This window comes from Lissotriton vulgaris, chromosome 11 (genome assembly GCF_964263255.1).
Source record: "Lissotriton vulgaris chromosome 11, aLisVul1.2, whole genome shotgun sequence".
NCBI lineage: Eukaryota > Metazoa > Chordata > Amphibia > Caudata > Salamandridae > Lissotriton > Lissotriton vulgaris.
Genome location: NC_141699.1, coordinates 371,889,854 through 371,909,460, shown reverse-complemented (window position 1 = coordinate 371,909,460; position 19,607 = coordinate 371,889,854). Strand labels below are relative to the sequence as shown.

Sequence of the window (19,607 nt, the reverse complement as noted above, 5' to 3'; positions counted from 1 at the left end):
GGGCAGCTGTCAGCGTAGCAATATGTAGTATGGCTCATAGCCTCTGCAGGCAACTCTTAAATATCCAGTGAGATACTATAAATGCTTGCAGTGAGAGACGTGTGCAACAGCCATTTTGTTGGGTTTCTCATTCGACCTTCCACACTATCGACTATGATTAACCAATAGAGTGCTTAGCTAGGTTGGCGGCAATCAGAAGGGACCTCTCTAATGTGGCTTGCTTTGCTCTTTCAAAACCAGTTTGGGTGGAGTTGGGTCCCTTTTGTCCAAAAACTAAATTACCTGGAAAGTTTCTCAAGTATCACCCATCGGACCCACCCTCCTCAACAATGACACAGACACACTGGCCCAGTCTTTCAGACTTCTAACATAGGATTTATATTCATGCAGATGACGCACAGCTCCATCCAAACCAATAATGGGTACTCTAGAGACTGGCACCGGGTGGCAGCTTACCTGTTGCCAGTCCCTCCACTGAAAGTCTCACAATTGGCCCTATTCACAGCTACAATTTGAACACTGCCATGGGAATTCTGCCAATAGCTCCTAAAAGGCGTACCACCAGGAGGTACTTTTTAATGCAACTTCTCTCTCCTTTTTTTTGTGTTTTTGTTTTTCGTTTTCGTTATCCCAAGCAACCAAATGGTGTCTTTTATCTTTGTCTGCTACACGGGGTGTTCCACTCCTGCGAAAAACCGGGATAATTGTGTTCATCTTCACAGTGATGATGTCATACCTGGGCTAATTTAACATCATATGTATAGGATGCCTCAATACATTCCTTAACATACTGTCTAGAGAGCCAAAAAAACACACGTGGCCCCACTCTTGTGCATCTTTGACAGTGCCAGTGTGATGCCCGCATCGAAAACCACATCCAGTCAAAAAAAAGTAGGTCTATGTTAATCGCTATTTATATAGCACGCACGTAGCATGGTTGCAATGGAAAGCTGTACATCAATTGGGGAGATCCATTTCACAGTGACTTTCCGGTTCACATATTACAACTGCATTCAATTTCACGCATTATTAGACAAAGGCAGATTGCGTTTTGCGCAGGATTAGGCAATTTGCAGTCATGTGCCAGAGACAGGACCAAGGTCCATAGATTCCACAGTTGGCAGCTTGGCCACTAGTCCCCTTCTCCTCTTAACTGCATCAAGGATACATCGAGGTGCCCCAGGTCAAAAGTGAATCCAGTTTAAAATGTCTATACTGAGGGTAGTGTGTTTATTTTTGGAAGTTTGAAGAATTGTTTCTGCATGTATTTTTGTCGGGTATCTTGAACATTTTAGCAGCTCAGTCTAAAAGCGAAACAGAGCTTTTTTTATCTTCTTGAAACTCTGTAAAGGCAAAACCCTGCCACAGATGTGTGTGTGTGTGTGTGGGGGGGGGGGGGGGGGAGGAGGGGGGGGAGGCTCAATAGTTGCTGCAGAAGTTTGTCTTGCAGAACGTTTCGAGAATGTCACATTGTGATAAATAATATGCCAGTTCTGGTGTTAGGCGTTCGAAGAGTTGAACATTTAGTTATTGCATTTAAATGAGGGCAATATCTGCTCCAATTCTACTTGCTGTGTCCATTCTGAGGAGGTGTCCCTTAGACAACTAACTTGTGCGTTTCAGAAAAGGACTAACCATTACCAAATTGCCTTCGTACTTGCCAGTAGGTCATCTCATAGGGTTTACTTAGCTTAACTACCATCTTCATTGGCTTGTCTCGCCCCACCAGCCACCCAAATCCCAGACCCTGTCCCGACTGCTTCCATACCAACACACACTGCAGAATGAGTGAGCTCTCCTTCCCCTCAAGGGTATGTACCATTGCGACGTTCGCTTTGTGGCTCTTGTAGTGCCTGGCCCAGCGAGCTCGTCCACTATCGAGGAGCACATGAACAGCTAATTCTGAATGTTTTGCATTGAGAGAGAAATATTTATAAAATTGTTATAAATTGCGTGTTGCCATTCCTCTTCTCTAGTTGTCTCTTCCCTACTGCTCAGCCAGAATGAGTGCTGGTGTGCTTGATGATGTTTGGAATGTTGGATGTGTGTGATGTCACGGAATGCTTAGGGTCTGGAGATGTGTGGAGTGGCAGTTGGTGGACACAGGCTGAGCAGCAGGGAGGCTGCTCCTGGTGGGGCTTTATCTTTTACTTATCTACTTGAAACTTAACTTGGAACTAAGCTTCATTAAATCCAGTGTGTTTTATATACCTGGCTCAAGGACTTTTAATTTATTACAAAAATATATGCACATAAAAAATAAAATGGCTTGGGCAGTTGATAATGGTAGGCTTGTCCATATTTTACGTGGGTAGCACCAGTATTCGAGAGGGAACTAATGGCCTTGCTTAGACTGGTAGTGGAATTAAGCCAAAGACCGAGCACAGCACATACAAGTTAACAGCTGAGTATCCAGAAACAGCAAAATTGTTTAATATAAAAAAGTTTCAATGTATAATTAGTTCAGCAAGCAATTCTTCTTCATAATTGTTCAGTTGTTTTAACAATGATACAGCTACAGCCGACACGTGTTTCCTCGCTTCCCTTACGACTTTTTCAAGGCTCCAAAAATGCATGTAATCTGGAAGTAAAAGATCGTATACGTTTGTGATTTGTCCGGATTCTGTTTTCCAGATCATCAATAATTCTTGTTAGTGCGTTATAGCGCGGCCGGAACGGTAACTTATTGCCCCCAAAGAATTGTATTCGAAGTTTATTTGTGTGTAGTTGCAGTATACATACGTTTGCAGCTCACCTCTCGCAAGTATGTTCAAGTGTCAGATGACATCCTTCAATACGTAAATAAGATGTCCAAAGTAATAGCGTCAAATCTCCTTTCGGGCAACAAAAGTTGTTGTTCTCCCGTCCGCTTTTCGGCTCAAAGTGGACCGGAGAACAACTTTTGCTGCCCGAAAGGAGATCTGACGTCATGCCATGGTGGGGTACACGTGGCATTGCCATAGTTTGAAGCTGGTGCATTGCTATGGTTGGGGCAGAAGACGTCCTTCCTCAGAGTAAGACTGGGGATGTGGATGGTGGGTGGCTTTGCCATTGTTAGGTGACATCTGCATTTCAAAGGTAGGATATAGTGATGGGTGGGGGAGAAGCACTGCTGTCATGCACACTTTGGATGTTCTGCACCCAGGCTGCATTAGAGCCTGGGTGCAGGACATGCCCAGGCCCCCATTCCCCGTCTGAGCATGGCGCTCAGACCAATCACAAAGCTGATTGGCTAGGGAAGTCAGGAGCCTGGTTGCGTCCTGGTTCCTGCTTCCGAGGAGCAAGAGGTGGCAGCTAGCGGACTGAGAGGCAGCGGCTGGTCAGCTGACCGGCCTGGAGGTAAGTAGTTTTTTTAAATATTTGTTTTAATTTACAACCCCTTGTAGTATTCCTATTTGATGTCATTTCTAGAACTCTTGATGTCACTTAGAATGCTGCTGTGTCTTGAGCTCATTCTGCTGTGAGCTGCTCCTGTGTTAACTGCCTGTTCATACTTGTGGATGTCAAGTTGTCATTTCTTCATTAAAAGCTGTAACTCAGGACCTGCGTTTGGATTGAATTACTACATAATTTCTGGCGACGACTGGGTAACTACAGCTACAACTTTCAAGATAAAGACTTCTTGTTATGACAACGTTCACTCTCGCTTATGGAAGTTTGTTCCCTGCCTACAGCTCTACACCGCTGGATTTGCGTTTTATTGCTGCCATTCTCCGATGCAAGAAAGCGACCCGTGAGTTCTACAATTATTTCTTCATTTTTGGCGCTTATTGCTCTTACCGGGTATTGGATTCCGTTACACGCATCTTTTAAATCGCGTGGAATCTCTGCACCCGCTCTGCCTGCACCCGCAGCATCTAGGCAACTCAGAAGCGCCTAGCAACACCCAAAGCTTCCATCTTTGTCTTCCGATCCTCCGGAACGCGCTGCATTGTGGGTATCACCTTCAACCTTCTGACGGAACGCGCAGCATTGTGGGTATCACCTTCAACCTTGTGACGTCTGACGTCACGACGTGCCGCCATTTTGTTTATTTACATTCTACATCGGAAATCTGTACTCACGAAGACGCTCTTCTTTTCCTCATATCTTCTTCGTTTTGTCTCGTTTTTCAAGCGGATTCATTTTCCTGCAGTTCACTAACATTAAGGTACTGGAATATAACCTTACTTTATTTATTTTTTTTTTCTTCTTATTTCACTTATTTTACCACCGTTCTCCAGACTGTTACAAAAATTATTTAAACATGTCCAACATTGCTGCGCCACCTCACTTTTTACAAACTGCTGGTGATCCTAATATTGAATGGGATCTATGGCATCCAATGTTCTTAGCCTATGTTGAGGTGTTGGAGAAAGATGGGTGCTCCGCTAAACGCAAATTAGCTCTTCTCAGACACTGTCTTGGTGGAGCTGGCATTAAAGAATTTGACAATCTTCCATCACTTGATGATGCTGGAGACTTAGATGTGTTTGAAAAAGCATGTGCACAAATGAAAATTCGTTTTGGAAGGAAGATTAATACAGTTATGGAACGTTTTAAATTTTATTCCCGAATTCAAAAACAGGATGAATCCATTGAGGATTATGTTTCTGCTTTAAGATCTCTAGCCTGTTCTTGTGCTTTTGAGACCATTTCTTACGAACAAGTGCTCAGAGATCAGATTATGATGCGCACCAAGAGTAAGAAAATCCAAGAAAGACTCTGGTTAGGTACTGAATCTTCTTTAAGCTCTGTCATCAATATTGCCAAAGGCATTGAACAATCCGAATTGTTTGTTTCAGAAATCAGAGGTCAACCACCCAAGCCTCAAATCACTGAAACTGAAGTCGCATTAGTAAGAAATCAAAATTTTTCATCCAGTTCCAACAGGTCATTTCCCAAAAAAGATAATGAGAAGAAAGTAGTTGAGAATAAAACTATTGCTGAAAATAAATTTTCCTACAGGAAAAATATTTACTGTTACAGGTGCGGTAGCTCTAACCATGTTGGAAACTATAGAGGATGTCCAGCTTGGGATAGAGTATGTGTAAAATGTAAAAGAAAAGGACATTTTTCAAACGTCTGTCGTTCTTCCCAAAGAGTCAATTACATCTCCCAAGAAGAAGAAGAAGTTTTACAAAGCTTTAATTGCATTTTATCTGTTGATGACTCAGAACAAAAAGAATTTCCTTCTTTTACCATTCTAGTTGATAACCAGCCTATCCTTTTAATGATGGATTCTTGTTCATGGTACTCCATCATTGGTTTGAATCTATTTAAAAGTCTCTGGGGGGATAGGAAATTATTGACCTCCGACATATCTCCAGGGGGTTATACTGGTAAGAGAATAAATATCGAAGGTTTCTTCTGGGCTGATTTTCAAGTTGCTGATCGTTTTGCTAAAGGGAAAGTTTATGTCGCCACCAAAGGTGTTGCAATTTTTAGTTGGCCACATCAACGCCTACTCGGCATTAAACTTGATCCCAATGCAAACCCTCCAGTCTACTTGGGAGAACCCTATGTTTTAAGTATCTGCGATGCTGAAGATAATTCTTTGTTTGTAGAGAATACAAAAAAATGCTTTCCTGATGTTTTTAAAGACACTTTGGGTAAATTTGTTGGCTTTCAGCATAAAATTATGCTTAATGACGATGCCATTCCTGTCAGACACAGGGTCAGGAATGTTCCACTGGCCTATCGGGAGAAGTTAAAAGACATTTTGAGTGACCTTGTATCCAAACAAATTATTGAACCCATAGAATCATCCCCTTGGGTTTCCCCCATTGTTTTATCACTCAAAAGTTCTGGCGAGCTTCGTCTATGTGTGGACCTCCGCAGCTTGAATAAGGAGATCTGGGTAGACAAGCATCCCCTTCCCAACATTCATGAGTTAATCTCTTCCCTCACTGGCGCTACTGTCTTCTCAACCATCGATTTAGCTAGCGCCTATCATCAGGTGGAGTTACACCAAGACTCGAAGAAACTCACAGCTTTTGTCACTCCGGAAGGCATGTTCCAGTATTTGCGCATGCCTTTCGGTCTCGCAAGTGCTGCTTCTGTGTTCCAACGCCTGATGAAAGAGGTTCTTCTTAATTGTAAAGGGGCTATTGCGTTCCAAGACGATATTTAAATCTTTGGTGTTGATGTCGAGGAACATGATCATAATTTGCATTGTGTACTGTCCAATGTGCAGAAGAAAGGTCTCACTCTAAAGTTCAACAAATGCAAATTCCGACAATCTAAAGTTGAATACCTAGGGCATGAAATCTCCAGTGATGGCATAAAACCCAAACTAAATCATGTAAAAAGTATCACTGATGCCCCTACCCCCCTTTCGAAGGAACAACTATTATCCTTCTTAGGACTTACCGAATTTTATGGAAAATTTGTGAAAGACTACTCTACCATTGTACATCCCTTACGCTCTTTGTTAAAGAAACAAGCCAAGTTTGTGTGGGGTACAGAACAGCAAACCTCCTTTGATTTGTTGAAAAGCAAAATTGTTAATGCCCCTTTCCTCAAACCCTTCTCTGTCCATAAAGACTGCATTGTATGCGTAGATGCCAGCAATGTAGGACTTGGTGCTGTTTTGATGCAAAGAGATCGTTTTGGTGAATATGTTGTTTCCTATGCTTCTAGGACCCTGAGAGATGCCGAGTTTAATTACTCTACAATAGAAAAGGAACTCCTTGCTTGCACTTGGGCTACTCAGCATTTTCGACAATTTATTTGGGGTACGAAATTCACTTTGAGGACCGACCACAAACCCCTTGTCAATATGTTGTCAGCTGGGGGTGGCAGAACTCTCACCGCCCGATTGGCCCGTCTTGCTGCTAAACTGCAGGAGTACCAGTGTGAAGTGGTCTATGTTCCGGGACGACTTAATGTACATGCAGACTGCATGTCACGTCTTCCTGTCAAAGAAATTTCCAATACGGTTATCTCTGACGAATGTGATGTTGCTTTCTCCCTCTCTGATGTTAATCTAATTTGTGGTAAGGGTTCAGATAATTCCATCACCGAAAGTGTTTGGTCTGATGCCATGCGTAACGATGAGGTCCTCACCAAAGTTAAGTCCTTTTTGTGTGCTGGTTGGCCTGAAGAGCGGAAGTTGTGTGGTGATTTAGCCTCCTTTTTCAAAGTAAAAGACGAACTGTCAGTAATCGATGATATGGTTTACAGAGATGACAAAATTGTCCCGCCTCTTGACGTCCGTGAATCCATTTGTAGGTTGGCCCATGAAGGTCACATGGGTATGTCCACCACTAAAAGAAGAATCCGAGAGTATTATTGGTGGCCCAGTTTAGACGCTATGGTTGATAGGTGGGTAAGGAATTGTTCCCCATGTTCTTTAAGCGACAAGTCTGTAAAACCCATTTCCTCTGGGTTTTCCCCTATTGAATTTGTTTGTGGACCTTGGAGGAAGTTGGGTATTGATATCATCGGCCCTTTTAATTACCAGTCAGGAAAGGACATGTTCGCTGTGGTACTTGTGGATTACTTCTCCAAGTGGCCCGAACTCAAAATTGTTGATAAAGTTAATTCTGAAGTTGTTGTTGAATTTCTGAACGAAGTTTTCTGTAGAGAAGGTCTACCTGAAGAGATTGTTTCTGACAATGGACCGCAGTTTGCCAGTGAAGTTTTCTCTGCTTTTCTTGAAACTTGTGGTATCCTCCACAAAAGAGTTTCCAATTATTCTCCCCAATCTAATGGCCAGGTAGAACGCTTTAACAGAGTTATTAAGGAATCTTGCCAGTTGGCCCTACGGAGTGGTTTAAAATGGAAAAAAGCTCTACAAGCTACTCTGTTTACCTATCGTATGTCCCCCAACTCTGTTACTGGCTTGTCCCCTTTTGAAATGTTGCGTTGCAGGAAACCTGGTACCAAAATTTTTCCTTGGTGGTTGAAGTCAAAGGACTCTGGATATTTAGAACTGGATATGAGTAGAATTAGAGACCGCGTTGGTAAATATCAAAACAAAATGGTCAGGTACTCTTCCCCCAAATTTGTCTCGCCCAAAATCTCTGTTGGCGATTTAGTCAGAGTAAAGTTTGGTGGCATCATCCCTAAAGGCATTTCCAGGTGGTCTTCCCCTGTCAAGGTTACGGAAGTTTTCAGCAAAGCTGTCAGGGTTGAGGGCGGTAAGATTTGGAATTTTAGGCGTGTCTCTGTTTGCAAGTCGAATGGCATAAATGAGAAGCTTGTCCAGTCTGACCCCAACCCATCTGGATCTGGTTTTCAGGGTTCCCATGAAGCTTTTGACAATCTGCATTTTTCCCAAGTTCCTCTTCCCCTAATTTGTCCTAACAATGTTCCTTTTCAGACTGCCTTGTCCGACACTCATGATGATGTATCCCAAAATACTCACGATACTGCTTCTCAAAATACTTCTAATGTTGTTCCTCCGAATTCTGTTTCTCAGGCGTGCTCAGCCCAACCTGTTAGTTTACGATGTAGTTCTCGTGTAAAGCATGTTCCCGTAAAGCTCAAGGACTATGTTTGCTCTTAATGTTCTGTTTTTCTGTTTCTCTCTCTTTTTGTTTTTGGGTTTATTGTTTTTTTTTGTTTTGTTTTTTTTTGTTTTTCGGTGGGAGGTGTGTAGTATTCCTATTTGATGTCATTTCTAGAACTCTTGATGTCACTTAGAATGCTGCTGTGTCTTGAGCTCATTCTGCTGTGAGCTGCTCCTGTGTTAACTGCCTGTTCATACTTGTGGATGTCAAGTTGTCATTTCTTCATTAAAAGCTGTAACTCAGGACCTGCGTTTGGATTGAATTACTACACCCCTCCCTCGCCACTCCAAATAAAAAGCGGACGCCACTGGCCCCAGACGTGGTTTAACACTTCAGGTCCCTGCTGATCCAGTAGGTCCCGGGTCCAGTGCATAAATGAGGCGACTGATTAGTGGAGCAGTCTTTTTTTTTTTTACGCATGCGCTCCGCCGACAGGACACTGCTGGTCGCGGGTGAGGTAATGATTGGTGGGGCATGTCTGGTCCATAGAAGGCATCCTTGTAATTAGGATAGGTGGGACAGCGGTCTCAAGGGGCCCTCCATGGGGTGGTTGCAGCAGGTCGGCTAGAGGATGTGAGGGTGTGGGAGGACTTGCTGCCAACCGGCCCGCAGGGGCGCCAAGATAGTACAGGCCCTTGGAGGAATAATGAGGGTGTATGGGAATACCAGAGGTAGGTTACCTGGCCTGCAGACGGGCCTTGTGCACTAAGGAGGTATTCTCAGGGGGTGGGACTCTCCCCTTATGGTGGGGGCCCACGAGGTTGACCAGTCATGATCTCACTCGTAGGCACAACACTGGATACACAGGGACAATATTCAACATGGTTAGTAATGGCTATGTATTCGAGTCTATGTTAAGATTAACCAACTATCAAAACTGTAAATAAACATGTCTGATTTATAGTGTTTGTGCGTATAATCTTGTGAAATGATTTGAGTGAATTCTTGTAAATATGTTTGTGGTTTGTTATCATAATAAATACAGCCGAGTGTTTATGGCCCCTAAACCAAAGGTTCAAAGTGATGTTTTGTGCGGTCTGTCATAGTACTGACCTGGATCCTGTAAGTGGGAATCTGGGAGAGACCAGAGTGTGTGGGCCTACGCTCCGGGCCTTCACCGGGAAACCACAAGGAAGTCCCGAGTACAGTACTGAAGGTCCTGGGCCGACTGGAGGCAACTGTGTTCTTCATAGGGGTGAGACAGACCTGGGCATCTCCGTTTGGTAGGCTATTAGGAGGAAAGTGAGCCCCATGGGCATGAAACTGATCGCCATTAGGCTCCTTGGATACTCTGCGCAAGGTGCAAATCACTGTTACTTCCTAGGATTGGGGCAATATCCGACTGCCTGCTGATCCGGGGATACTGGCTCACTGAAGGGGCAAGACAGTCCCCTGCCTGACCCCAAGATGGCTGCCATAGTGGTCCCCTCCACGTTGTTTTACTTCCCTGGGACAATAATTGGACATTGACTAGACCTTGAACCTATCCCCTAACCTGCTTACATATCAGGACTTGAACCTGTGGAACTTACCCCAGACTGTGGAGACCAAGCGATTTGGCTGATGCCCGGTGGAGCTACCAGATAGAAGAGGAGATTGGTTGTGGACTCCCCCACCGTCACCTACCCAGCCGGACCTTGGGCAGATTTTCCCCTTGTCTCTACGTACTATCTTCCTCCTACCTCTTTACCCTCTCCCCTCACCCTTCCTCGCTCCATCTACCCTGTCCGCTATTATCTTTAAATGCTTTTCTTGATACTTATCTAACTTTTAACTGATGTAAATTGCAACATTATTGTTCCTCATGTAAAGCGCTCTGATTCCTTCGGGTCTAGCCATCGCTATACAAAACTCGTTCATTAAATATGCTCCCATTCAGAACTCTTTCTCTCTTTGTCTACTTCCCTAGCTCCTATGCCCTCTCCCCTTGCCTGCTACTCTGCCTAGCCCCCTGTCCTTTGTGCCCTTTGACTAAGCACTCTTTCTCCCCTTGTTGGGGAAAGATCCAATATTTATTCTCTGGAGTCTCAGCGTACCCACTGAGAGACCACTGCGCCAAGGGAGCCACTCACACTTGAGGTATGGTATGGCACCTCTTGCCAAAGCACTCCCTCTCCCCTTTTTGGGAAAGGATCCAGTATGTAGGCCTTGGAGTCTCAGAAACCCCTCTGAGAGAGTCCACTGCGTAAAGGGAGCCTCTCGCAACCGAGATAGGGAAATGATACCACTTATTCTGGGCTTGCAGCTTACTGGACTTTGGACGTTGCTTTGACTCTTCTTCCAGTTTGTGTCCCCGTCACCCTTCCCCCTCCTCTTCCCATGCTGTGTCTCTCACCCTCCCCTCCTCTTTCCCGCCTTCATTATCTGTCTACTTCCCCCCCCCACACACACCCTCCCCTGAATCTCTCACCTTGCCTGCTTTTCCCCTTACGTATTTGTGCTTATTGTTTATCTTAAGTAACTATGTTGCCTTGCTCTAAGAACTGTGTAACCTTTGTAACGATTCAACCTGTAACTATGATCTGATGCTCATGTAAAGCGCTCTGATACCTCCGGGTCTAGCCAGCGCTATATAAAACCTTTTAAAATAAATAAAAATAGTGGGGGATGATGGGGGGCAGGTGGGAGGGTCCGGACCCCTCCACGGGAAGGGTTGGAGCTCGGAGATAGCTGGCCATATATAGATAGATGCTGGCATTGCTAATTTGATTTTTTTATGTATTCGTGCTGAAGGGTTTAAATTCATTGAAACTGCTGCTGTCGCTTAGGCTTGGAACGCTTCTTTTTGGAGGTGGGGGATGTTAAGTTTTGATTTTCACCCTGGGTCTGTTCCTTGATGACTGTGCAGTGACTTGGGAGTCCTCATCGGGGTGAGAGGGGTGCTGTTATGTAATCAGTCCCCGTGGTGCAAAATATCCTCGTTCTCAGGAGCCCTCCGATGGTGAGTGTGTGGCAGTTGGTGTTGTGTTACTGTCTCTGTCCTTCGACGCGCACATATGAGCTCCTTCTCGTTTGTAACCCGAAGCGCCTCTCTGACGGGCACCTCTGCCAGACCCCTCCTTGCCCTTCATGTGGTTGCGGCCGGAGGCTTGGCTAGCTCTGCCTGCTAGGCCCCTCCCCGCCATTTCATGTGGCGTTGAAAGGGAGGGGGGGAAGAGGGCCTTGATGCTTTCCAGATGTTTGAGATGGCACGTCCCTCAAACGACCTGCTACAGAGAAGGGATCATGGCATGTGCATGGCGGGCACTGGTGTAGTGGGTGAAGAGGGAGGCAGGCCCATACGGGTCCCATTAGCCCTTACTGTAGGAGTGGGGTGGTTTGCAGAGCATGGTCTATGGAAGCATGTGGGGGCGTATTACTCGTGAGGCGGGTGTGTATCACTGAAAAGAGTGCGACAGCCTCTAATTGATGGTAAGTTGATGGGCACTCTTCTACTGATATATTGTCTGCGCACTTTCCCTGGTAAACGGATCCTGAGTGCATAGTTGATTGCATCCATCCATTTATTTCATGGCGGATATCAGCTGACACCTGTTTCTCTTGGACTCTCAGCGTGCCAGGTGCTTACTCAAGACATGGTCTTGGCAGTATCATGCCACATGAAAGGTAATTCGCGTGATCATGTATGACGTCTTGAATTTTACATTTCAGAGTTGACGAACGAAGTGAGGCGGTTTTCGAAGCCTGGCATCTCGAACTACTCAACGCTGACGTTGAATGAGAGCGGGGACGTGCTGTACGTCGGGGCCCGCGAGGCCATATTCGCTCTGAGCGCAAATGACATTGTCAAGGAGCTGAAGCCAACGGTAATGATTAGTAAACAGACGGGCACAGTGGGTGTTGTGGCAGTGATGTAAAAACCTCAAATGATCTGTGGCGTGAGCCGGCAAAGCCTAGGGCTCCGGGTTTCATTTATTAGATTTGGTGAGTGCGTGGCAGGTAAAGGGACCTCTCCAAGTGACTGAATTTTTAAAATGAACTGTTAAATATAGAAAATGTATGGATCTGTAGTGGCCCTCATGTAATGCATTTTTCCAATCTCCTGGCTTTTATGTAATGAAGAAACTATACCCTTGCACCTTTTGCACTTAATCATGATATGTGATTTTAACAAAAGTATTATGAATTGTGAGTATTACTGTATATGCACTTTTATGGATTTGAACAAAAACCGAAATGAAGTTTATTTGATTTGATAAAGGGACCTGGATTTTTGCATTATTTGTCCTTCGATTGGTGTTTATTGAATTATTATTCAGAAAGGGGGAGAGAAAGTGTTTAATCCTGGATCTGAGTTTCCTCATGGCGTTGGATAGGCATGGCTCGATTCTGATCCATCTTTTTTCCCCTTTAGATCCTCTGGGAGGCGCCGCAGGACAAGAAAGAGCAGTGTGTTCAAAAGGGAAAAAATAACCAGGTACGACTGAAGGTGGGGTGATGGTAGAGCGTGGCGCACTTTATTTGTATTCTTTAGGTTGTTTGAGCCGTAAATACCTGAAGTAACATTCAAAAGGAGAAATGCTGCCCTTATGGGTAACGACTCTGACCAGTTTGTTCTCTTGTCCTGTTCGCTCACTGTTGGAGCCGAAATGCCTCTTTAAAACATAGTAGAGAGTTTCCATTGGTTCCAGTTGGGGGCGCTATTCACCCACGACCTTCACTGCTTGAAGAGTAGGTGTGTGTTGAACAGAGGCTGACTTTTACCAGTAGGCTCCTGGGCTCACAGCCCGATGTGACTCATCCGAGATGGGAAATACCAAATGGACTTTAAGCGCTGATGTAGTCAGCCCTCCAGATGAACTTGCCACTTCCGGAAGGAAACGTTAACAAAAGCATAATATGAATGAGATGGAAACCCACCAAGCGTTTATACCAACGCTTTATTCTACCTATATTGCATCCAAAGTTTTCTTCCATGCATTAGCCATCAAGGGAGCACACTGAATCCTTTATTCCCTTTCCCCTCACGAAGTCAGAACAACATATGTCAGAAAATGTTTGTTCCCTGGTCCTTGTATACACTGAGGAATTGGCAAGGTGGCGGTGAGGGCGGCCTAGTTGTTTATTTTCAATTTTGAACTTTTTGGCAAGTCCATCCTTAAATGTTTTGCGATTTTCCCATTTAATGTTGCAAAATATTGGCTCTTTTGAACTGATGGCGTGAGAAATAAGTGTAGGGTGGAGTGTAGACGGAAGGCAGGACAAGAGCTTGGCTCGGTTCCTGTTGCATTAAATCTTCATGCCCCTCTTCACAGACTGACTGTTTCAACTACATCCGCTTCCTACAACCCTACAACTCTTCACATCTGTACACCTGTGGGACCTATGCCTTCCAGCCGAAGTGTGCATACATTGTGAGTATGGATACATCCTTGCTGTGGTGTCAGTGCCTAGCTATCCTATCACCGGCACTCTCAATCCATTCCTGGATTAAGCCGCGACCCATTCCACGCCACTCGCCGTCCATTCTCCTCTCCCAGACCAATGAGCTATGCTGTCGCACTCACAAACCCCTACTCCAACTTCATGACCCTTCTTCCAAGCCCATGACTTTTGCACTAACTTGTCACCTGCACCCCTGGCCTCGTTCATCCCACATCTCACTCATTGGCCCAGTGCCCCAGGTTTAGGCTTGTCCAAGGTCAGTAGCCCGTTCTCTAAGTCCAAACTTGTGAATCAGTCCCTCAGCACCCCTGATCGGTTCTTTGTATACATGCCCTGTACCTGGCAGTTGTCCACTTGGCATAGGTGACCTTACTCGGCAATCAGAGCCCCCCCCCCCTCCCATGACCATCTCCACACATACACATTTCTGCATTAAATGTTTATACTGTTTGTATTACAGCTAACACGCCTTTATCAGGGCCTACAACCAGAATTCCAGTCCCAGTCCCAAAATCCATCCTTCTGGGTGCGTTCATCACTTGAGGATGTGCTCCTGTACCCCTCAGCGCCATTCGATATTCCTGTACCGCTCAGCGCATCTGACTCTCTAGTACAATTTTCGGCTCCAGCACCATCAAGTGCTCCAGTACCCCCCGTGCACCTGGCTCTCCAGTACCATTTCCTGCCCCAGCACCATTCGATGCTCCCGTATCCCTCAGTGCAGCTGGCTCTCCAGTACCACCCCCCATCCAGACTCCTTTGCACCCGTTCTATTCCCGGTGCTCCAGCAAGTCACCTTCCTGGCTATACAGGGCTCGTGCCCTGACCGCTGCCCCTGCACGTTCCTTCCTGGTGCCCATCACCCACTTCTTTTCTTAGTGTTCCACCTGCGCATTCCCTTCCTGGAGTTTATGTACCCGCTTTTTCCAGTGCCCCTTGATGATCCCTTCCTACTGTTCCTGGAGTTCTGTTTCTGTACTCCAGAATATTCCCTTCCTGGCGTGCTCCTGCACCTGCTGCTTTCCCAGTACTCCGGGACCATTCCCGTTCCCTTTGCTCCTGCTTGTCCTCTACCTCGCACCCATGCCCCTGTGTCCTCTGCGTGTCCTCTACGTGTCCTCTTCTGGCACTCTTGCATGTTGCTTTCCAGGTACTTGTGCATGTTTCTTTCCTGGCCTTTCTGCACCTATCCTGCTCCCTTCCAAGTGCTCCCACATGCTCGATTCTTGGCACTCTTGCATCTGCTCCCTTACAGCATCTCCCGCAGCTCCCCTTCTGGTGCTTCTTCACTAGCTCTCTTCCATGTCCTCCACATAAGCATTTCTGGCATTCCTGCTCCTGTTCCATCCCTTGTACTGTTGAATATCCCGCCTGGCGCTCTGTGTTCTGGGCCTGGTCCATTTCTGCTGTGTTCTTTTGCAGGAGATCCCTGGGTTCTCACTGGATCGGTCTGGTTTGGAGGATGGGAAGGGGAAGTGTCCTTATGATCCCTCAAAAGGTCACACTGGACTGATTGTGGGTATGTATCGAGTGTCCTCGGGTCTGGTGCTGTGTATGGAATGTATAGGTTTGGGGAAACTTGTAGGTTTGATCGGTGGGGTAACAGGAGGTCAGGGACAGCTTTGTTTTAGTGCTCTCTTTGTGGTCCTGGCTCAACCTCTCATCTTTCTGGTGCTTTGTAGATGGTGCTCTATATTCAGCAACACTCAATAACTTCTTGGGAACCGAGCCAGTCATTCTGCGGAACCTCGGCCAGCGCCACTCCATGAAGACCGAGCACCTGACATCCTGGCTCAACGGTGAGTGCAGTCGTCCTCCGAAAGAGGCAACGGAACTAGGAAGGTTGGATTCCATGCCACCTAAACACTTGCTCTGTGTCAAGAAGAGAGTTTGTGTATTGCATAATTAGGATATATGCAGGCCACCAGAGCCTATCCAGTTGTTTAGCATCCCCTTCAGTTCCAGGTCTGGGACCCTTCCAGGTCCATTACAGTCCTGACATGCAGCCCACCCATATTCCAGCACTGGGATCCGGCATATAGCGGTCCCTATACACAATAATCCAGACCTGGTGCACTCTCATTATTCCAACAGTGAGATCCAGGACACAGCTCTCCCTTTGTGCCTCATTCCTACCCTGGAGCACATTCTGCTACTGCAAGACTAAGATCAGAATACAGCTCTTTCCATCCATAACAATCCAGACATACAGTACCCTTGCTACTTAAGGACTGAGATCCAGGATCGAGCTTTCCCAGTGTTTCTAAAGCTTACCCTGGAGACCAATCTGCTACTCTAGGACTTCGATCCAGGCTACACCTCTCCCGATCTACTACAAAGCTGATATGCAGCACCCTCACTATTCCAGGACTGATATACAGGCAGGAAACAGGCATTACAGAGTGCCATAATCCCACCCTAGAGCACAACCCGCTGCACCGGAACTAGGATAGAGGATCCACTTTGGATCTGCCGTGCCGCACCTTGGTATTCCAGGACTGAGATCCAGGATACCGTTCCCCCAGTCCACTACAAAGCTGACATGCAGGGCCTTGGGTATTCCAGGACTGAGATCCAGGATACAGTTCTCCTAGTCCACTACAGAGCTGACATGCAACGCCTTGGGAATTCCAGGACTGAGATCCAGGATACCGTTCTCCCAGTCTACTACAGAGCTGACATGCAACGTCTTAGGTATTTCAGGACTGAGATCCAGGACACAGTTCTCCCAGTCCACTACAGAGCGGTCATGCAACGCCTTAGGTATTCCAGGACTGAGATCCAGGATACAGTTCTCCCAGTCCACTACAGAGCTGACATGCAACGCCTTGGGTATTCCAGGACTGAGATCCAGGATACAGTTCTCCCAGTCCACTACAGAGCTGACATGCCTCACCCTCACTATTCCAGGACTGATATACAGGCAGGAAACAGGCATCCCAGAGTGCCATAATCCCACCCTAGAGCACAACCTGCTGCACCGGAACTAGGATAGAGGATCCACTTTAGATCTGCCATGCAGCACCTTGCTATTCCAGGACTGAGATCCAGGACACAGTTCTCCCAGTCCACTACAGAGCTGACATGCAGCGCACTAGCTATTTCAGAACTGACACTCTAGATACAGCTCTCACAGTATGCTTTAGTCCTAAATTAGGGCACTGCCTTCGACTCCAGACACCTTTCTGTCAATGCACCTCCAGATTTACCCACAAAGCATCTGCTGTTCCAGCACCGAGGCTAAGCACGTCAGTCAAAACACCTCAATACTGACTTGCAGCACCCCTTGGTTATGTGTAGAGATACCACACACAATTCAACCAGTGAATGTCTGGCCTGATGTGCAGCGGCTGCCACTGTTCAAAGCTTTCTTGATATGGACAGAGTTGTTTTTATGGTCTGCCTATTGGAATATTATAGTCTTTTCTTCCTCTTTCTATCCAGAGCCGAACTTTGTGGGTTCTGCTTATGTTTCGGAGAGCGTGGGCAGCTGGACCGGCGATGACGATAAGGTTTATTTCTTCTTCAGTGAGAGATCTGTGGAGTATGACTGCTACTCTGAAAAAGTGGTAGCCCGTGTGGCCCGAGTTTGCAAGGTAATGCAGGAATGCTGTTGGCCTCGGTTGAGTGGGTGGACATCTTGGGAGCTGGGAGTCATATTGGAGTTTTTGGGGTTCACCTTGGGAATATAGTGGGGTATTTTGGAACTCCTCATAGCCAATCAGTGTAACGTTGCACAGTTGACATTCAGTTATGGCATCCTGATTTGTTACCATTTAGGACTATATTGTTGTTGCTTTCAAGTTGCTGTAAAACAGCCAGTAGCAACCAAGAACAAGCATTTGCAATGCAATAGATCTCGCATTACTGAAAGTTTGAGCTATTGGCGTTGCTAATGATAATGCAAAGCAAATAGCTCACACTTGCAGTAATGCGAGAGCTATTACATTACAAAGCAATCAGGGGCTTTAAACGCTTTAAACATTTTAAGCTAAAGCGAGGGTGCCGCGATTGCTTCAAAAGTATAGAAATAGAAAAAAAAAGCTTTTCTAGTACTTTACTTTTTGAAGCTATTGTAGCACCTGCGCTTTAGCTGAAGATGTTTAAAGCTAAAGCGCAGGTGCACCCATTATAAGCAAAGGACATAAACAGAAAAAAGGGCATGCAGCTTTCGGCGCAACAAAATAAAAGCACAGGTGTCATTATTTGAGCCGAGGCGCACCACGCTTTTTAAATAAATTACTGCTTTCTGCACTATTTTCTCAAACCATTTAAGAAAATAGTGCTGGAGGTTGTAATTGAAACATTTAGAGGGACAACGCATGTAATAGGGGGTGTCCTCTGGGACGTTGTAAGAAGAGAAAAGGCGGTACTAAGGAGAGGCTACTAAGCCTATTGGTCAATGGAAAGCCACCATTTACAAAGGACAATTACAGGAGCAAATTAATAAGAAACATGGGCGAAAAGTGGGCGGAGCTTCATGCCCGTAGCCTGCATAAAGCATTCCTCAAAGAGACCGCGCAAGCTCTGCCTAGGCGAGGCCTAAAAAAGCTAAATAAATGAAAGGGGAATTAAATGACACTCATCAGTGTAAAATATCGGCCTTGATGGATCAGTCTTTGAAGAAACTGAAAGGAGCATTTCTCCTTGTACATTATTGCCTGTACTTCTATTTTTAATTTTATCCATGTGTCTCTGTCCTTCTCTCAATGTTCACTGAGTCTCACTGCACATCTCTCTCTCGGATATGTCTCCTCACAGGGTGATGTGGGTGGTGCCCGCATTCTGCAGAAGAAGTGGACCACCTTCCTGAAGGCCCGCCTCGTCTGCGCGGACCCAGAGCTGCTACTTCACTTCAACCAGATCCAGGCGGTGTATACCCTAAGCGAGGACAGCAGCAGTGGTGCCAACGGCACTAGCTTCTACGGAGCTTTCCAGGCTCGTTGGTAAGGTCCCGAGTGAAGCGGCTGTCTCATACATCTTCGTGCCATTTCCAGACCTAATAAGTGCCATGCCATTCCTCAGATCTCACTCTGCTTCTCCAAGAGGCTCAAAATTCCCTGCCTCAGATGTACTCATACCTTTACATAATGACAACATCAAGGAGATGGCGATTGGCTTGATGTCAAAACTGAATGGAGTGCAAAATGTCGATGCTGTGCTAACTTTTTTTCGATATGTAAGGTTGCAGAATTTGTTCTGCATGTCTTTATTTTGTTGGGTGTCTTGAAAATTTTAACGTGAAGTCTAAAAGTGAAACAAAGCTGTTCTACTTGTCCCCGAAACACTGTAAAGGCAAAACACTGCCAGAGCACTGACCGTCAGGGAGAAGACGGTAAAATGTAGGATACTGCCCAGTGCAGTCATCAAGATAGTGCTTTTCACTGACACTTGACCAACTTGAAGGCGTAACTTGGAAATCTGGCATAATTTTACTGATTTGCTAACGTATCAGCAGTTACCAACTTAAACAATATCTCTCCTTTAAAAGTTAATTTAAAAAACGTGTAACAAGGAGCTCCCTGAAGCAAATGAATGGTAACGTGCACAAACATCTATTATACCGCACATTACAGGGAGGCAAGTTAAACACTTGTCTGAAAACGTTAGCATTGTATTACAACGATGTGCGCCTTTGTAGCTGTTGAAGGAAATGTTTTCCTTTTTTATTAATTTAGATTTGACGTTTGTTGCTTTCAGGATTGATCGCGAACATATTGTATTTTG

At 45.6% G+C, this 19,607-nt stretch overlaps 1 protein-coding gene across 1 annotated transcript in view; it reads left to right on the top strand.

Annotated features, from left to right (window-relative positions):
• Positions 1–19,607, top strand: part of SEMA4C (semaphorin 4C) — an 88,829-nt gene that overhangs the window by 39,159 nt on the left and 30,063 nt on the right. The window contains exons 3-9 of the mRNA XM_086943355.1: positions 12,147–12,301; positions 12,850–12,912; positions 13,751–13,849; positions 15,303–15,399; positions 15,563–15,679; positions 17,325–17,476; positions 18,642–18,826. Of these exons, the coding sequence (XP_086799481.1) occupies positions 12,147–12,301; positions 12,850–12,912; positions 13,751–13,849; positions 15,303–15,399; positions 15,563–15,679; positions 17,325–17,476; positions 18,642–18,826 (868 nt within the window). The remainder of the gene's footprint in view (positions 1–12,146; positions 12,302–12,849; positions 12,913–13,750; positions 13,850–15,302; positions 15,400–15,562; positions 15,680–17,324; positions 17,477–18,641; positions 18,827–19,607) is intronic.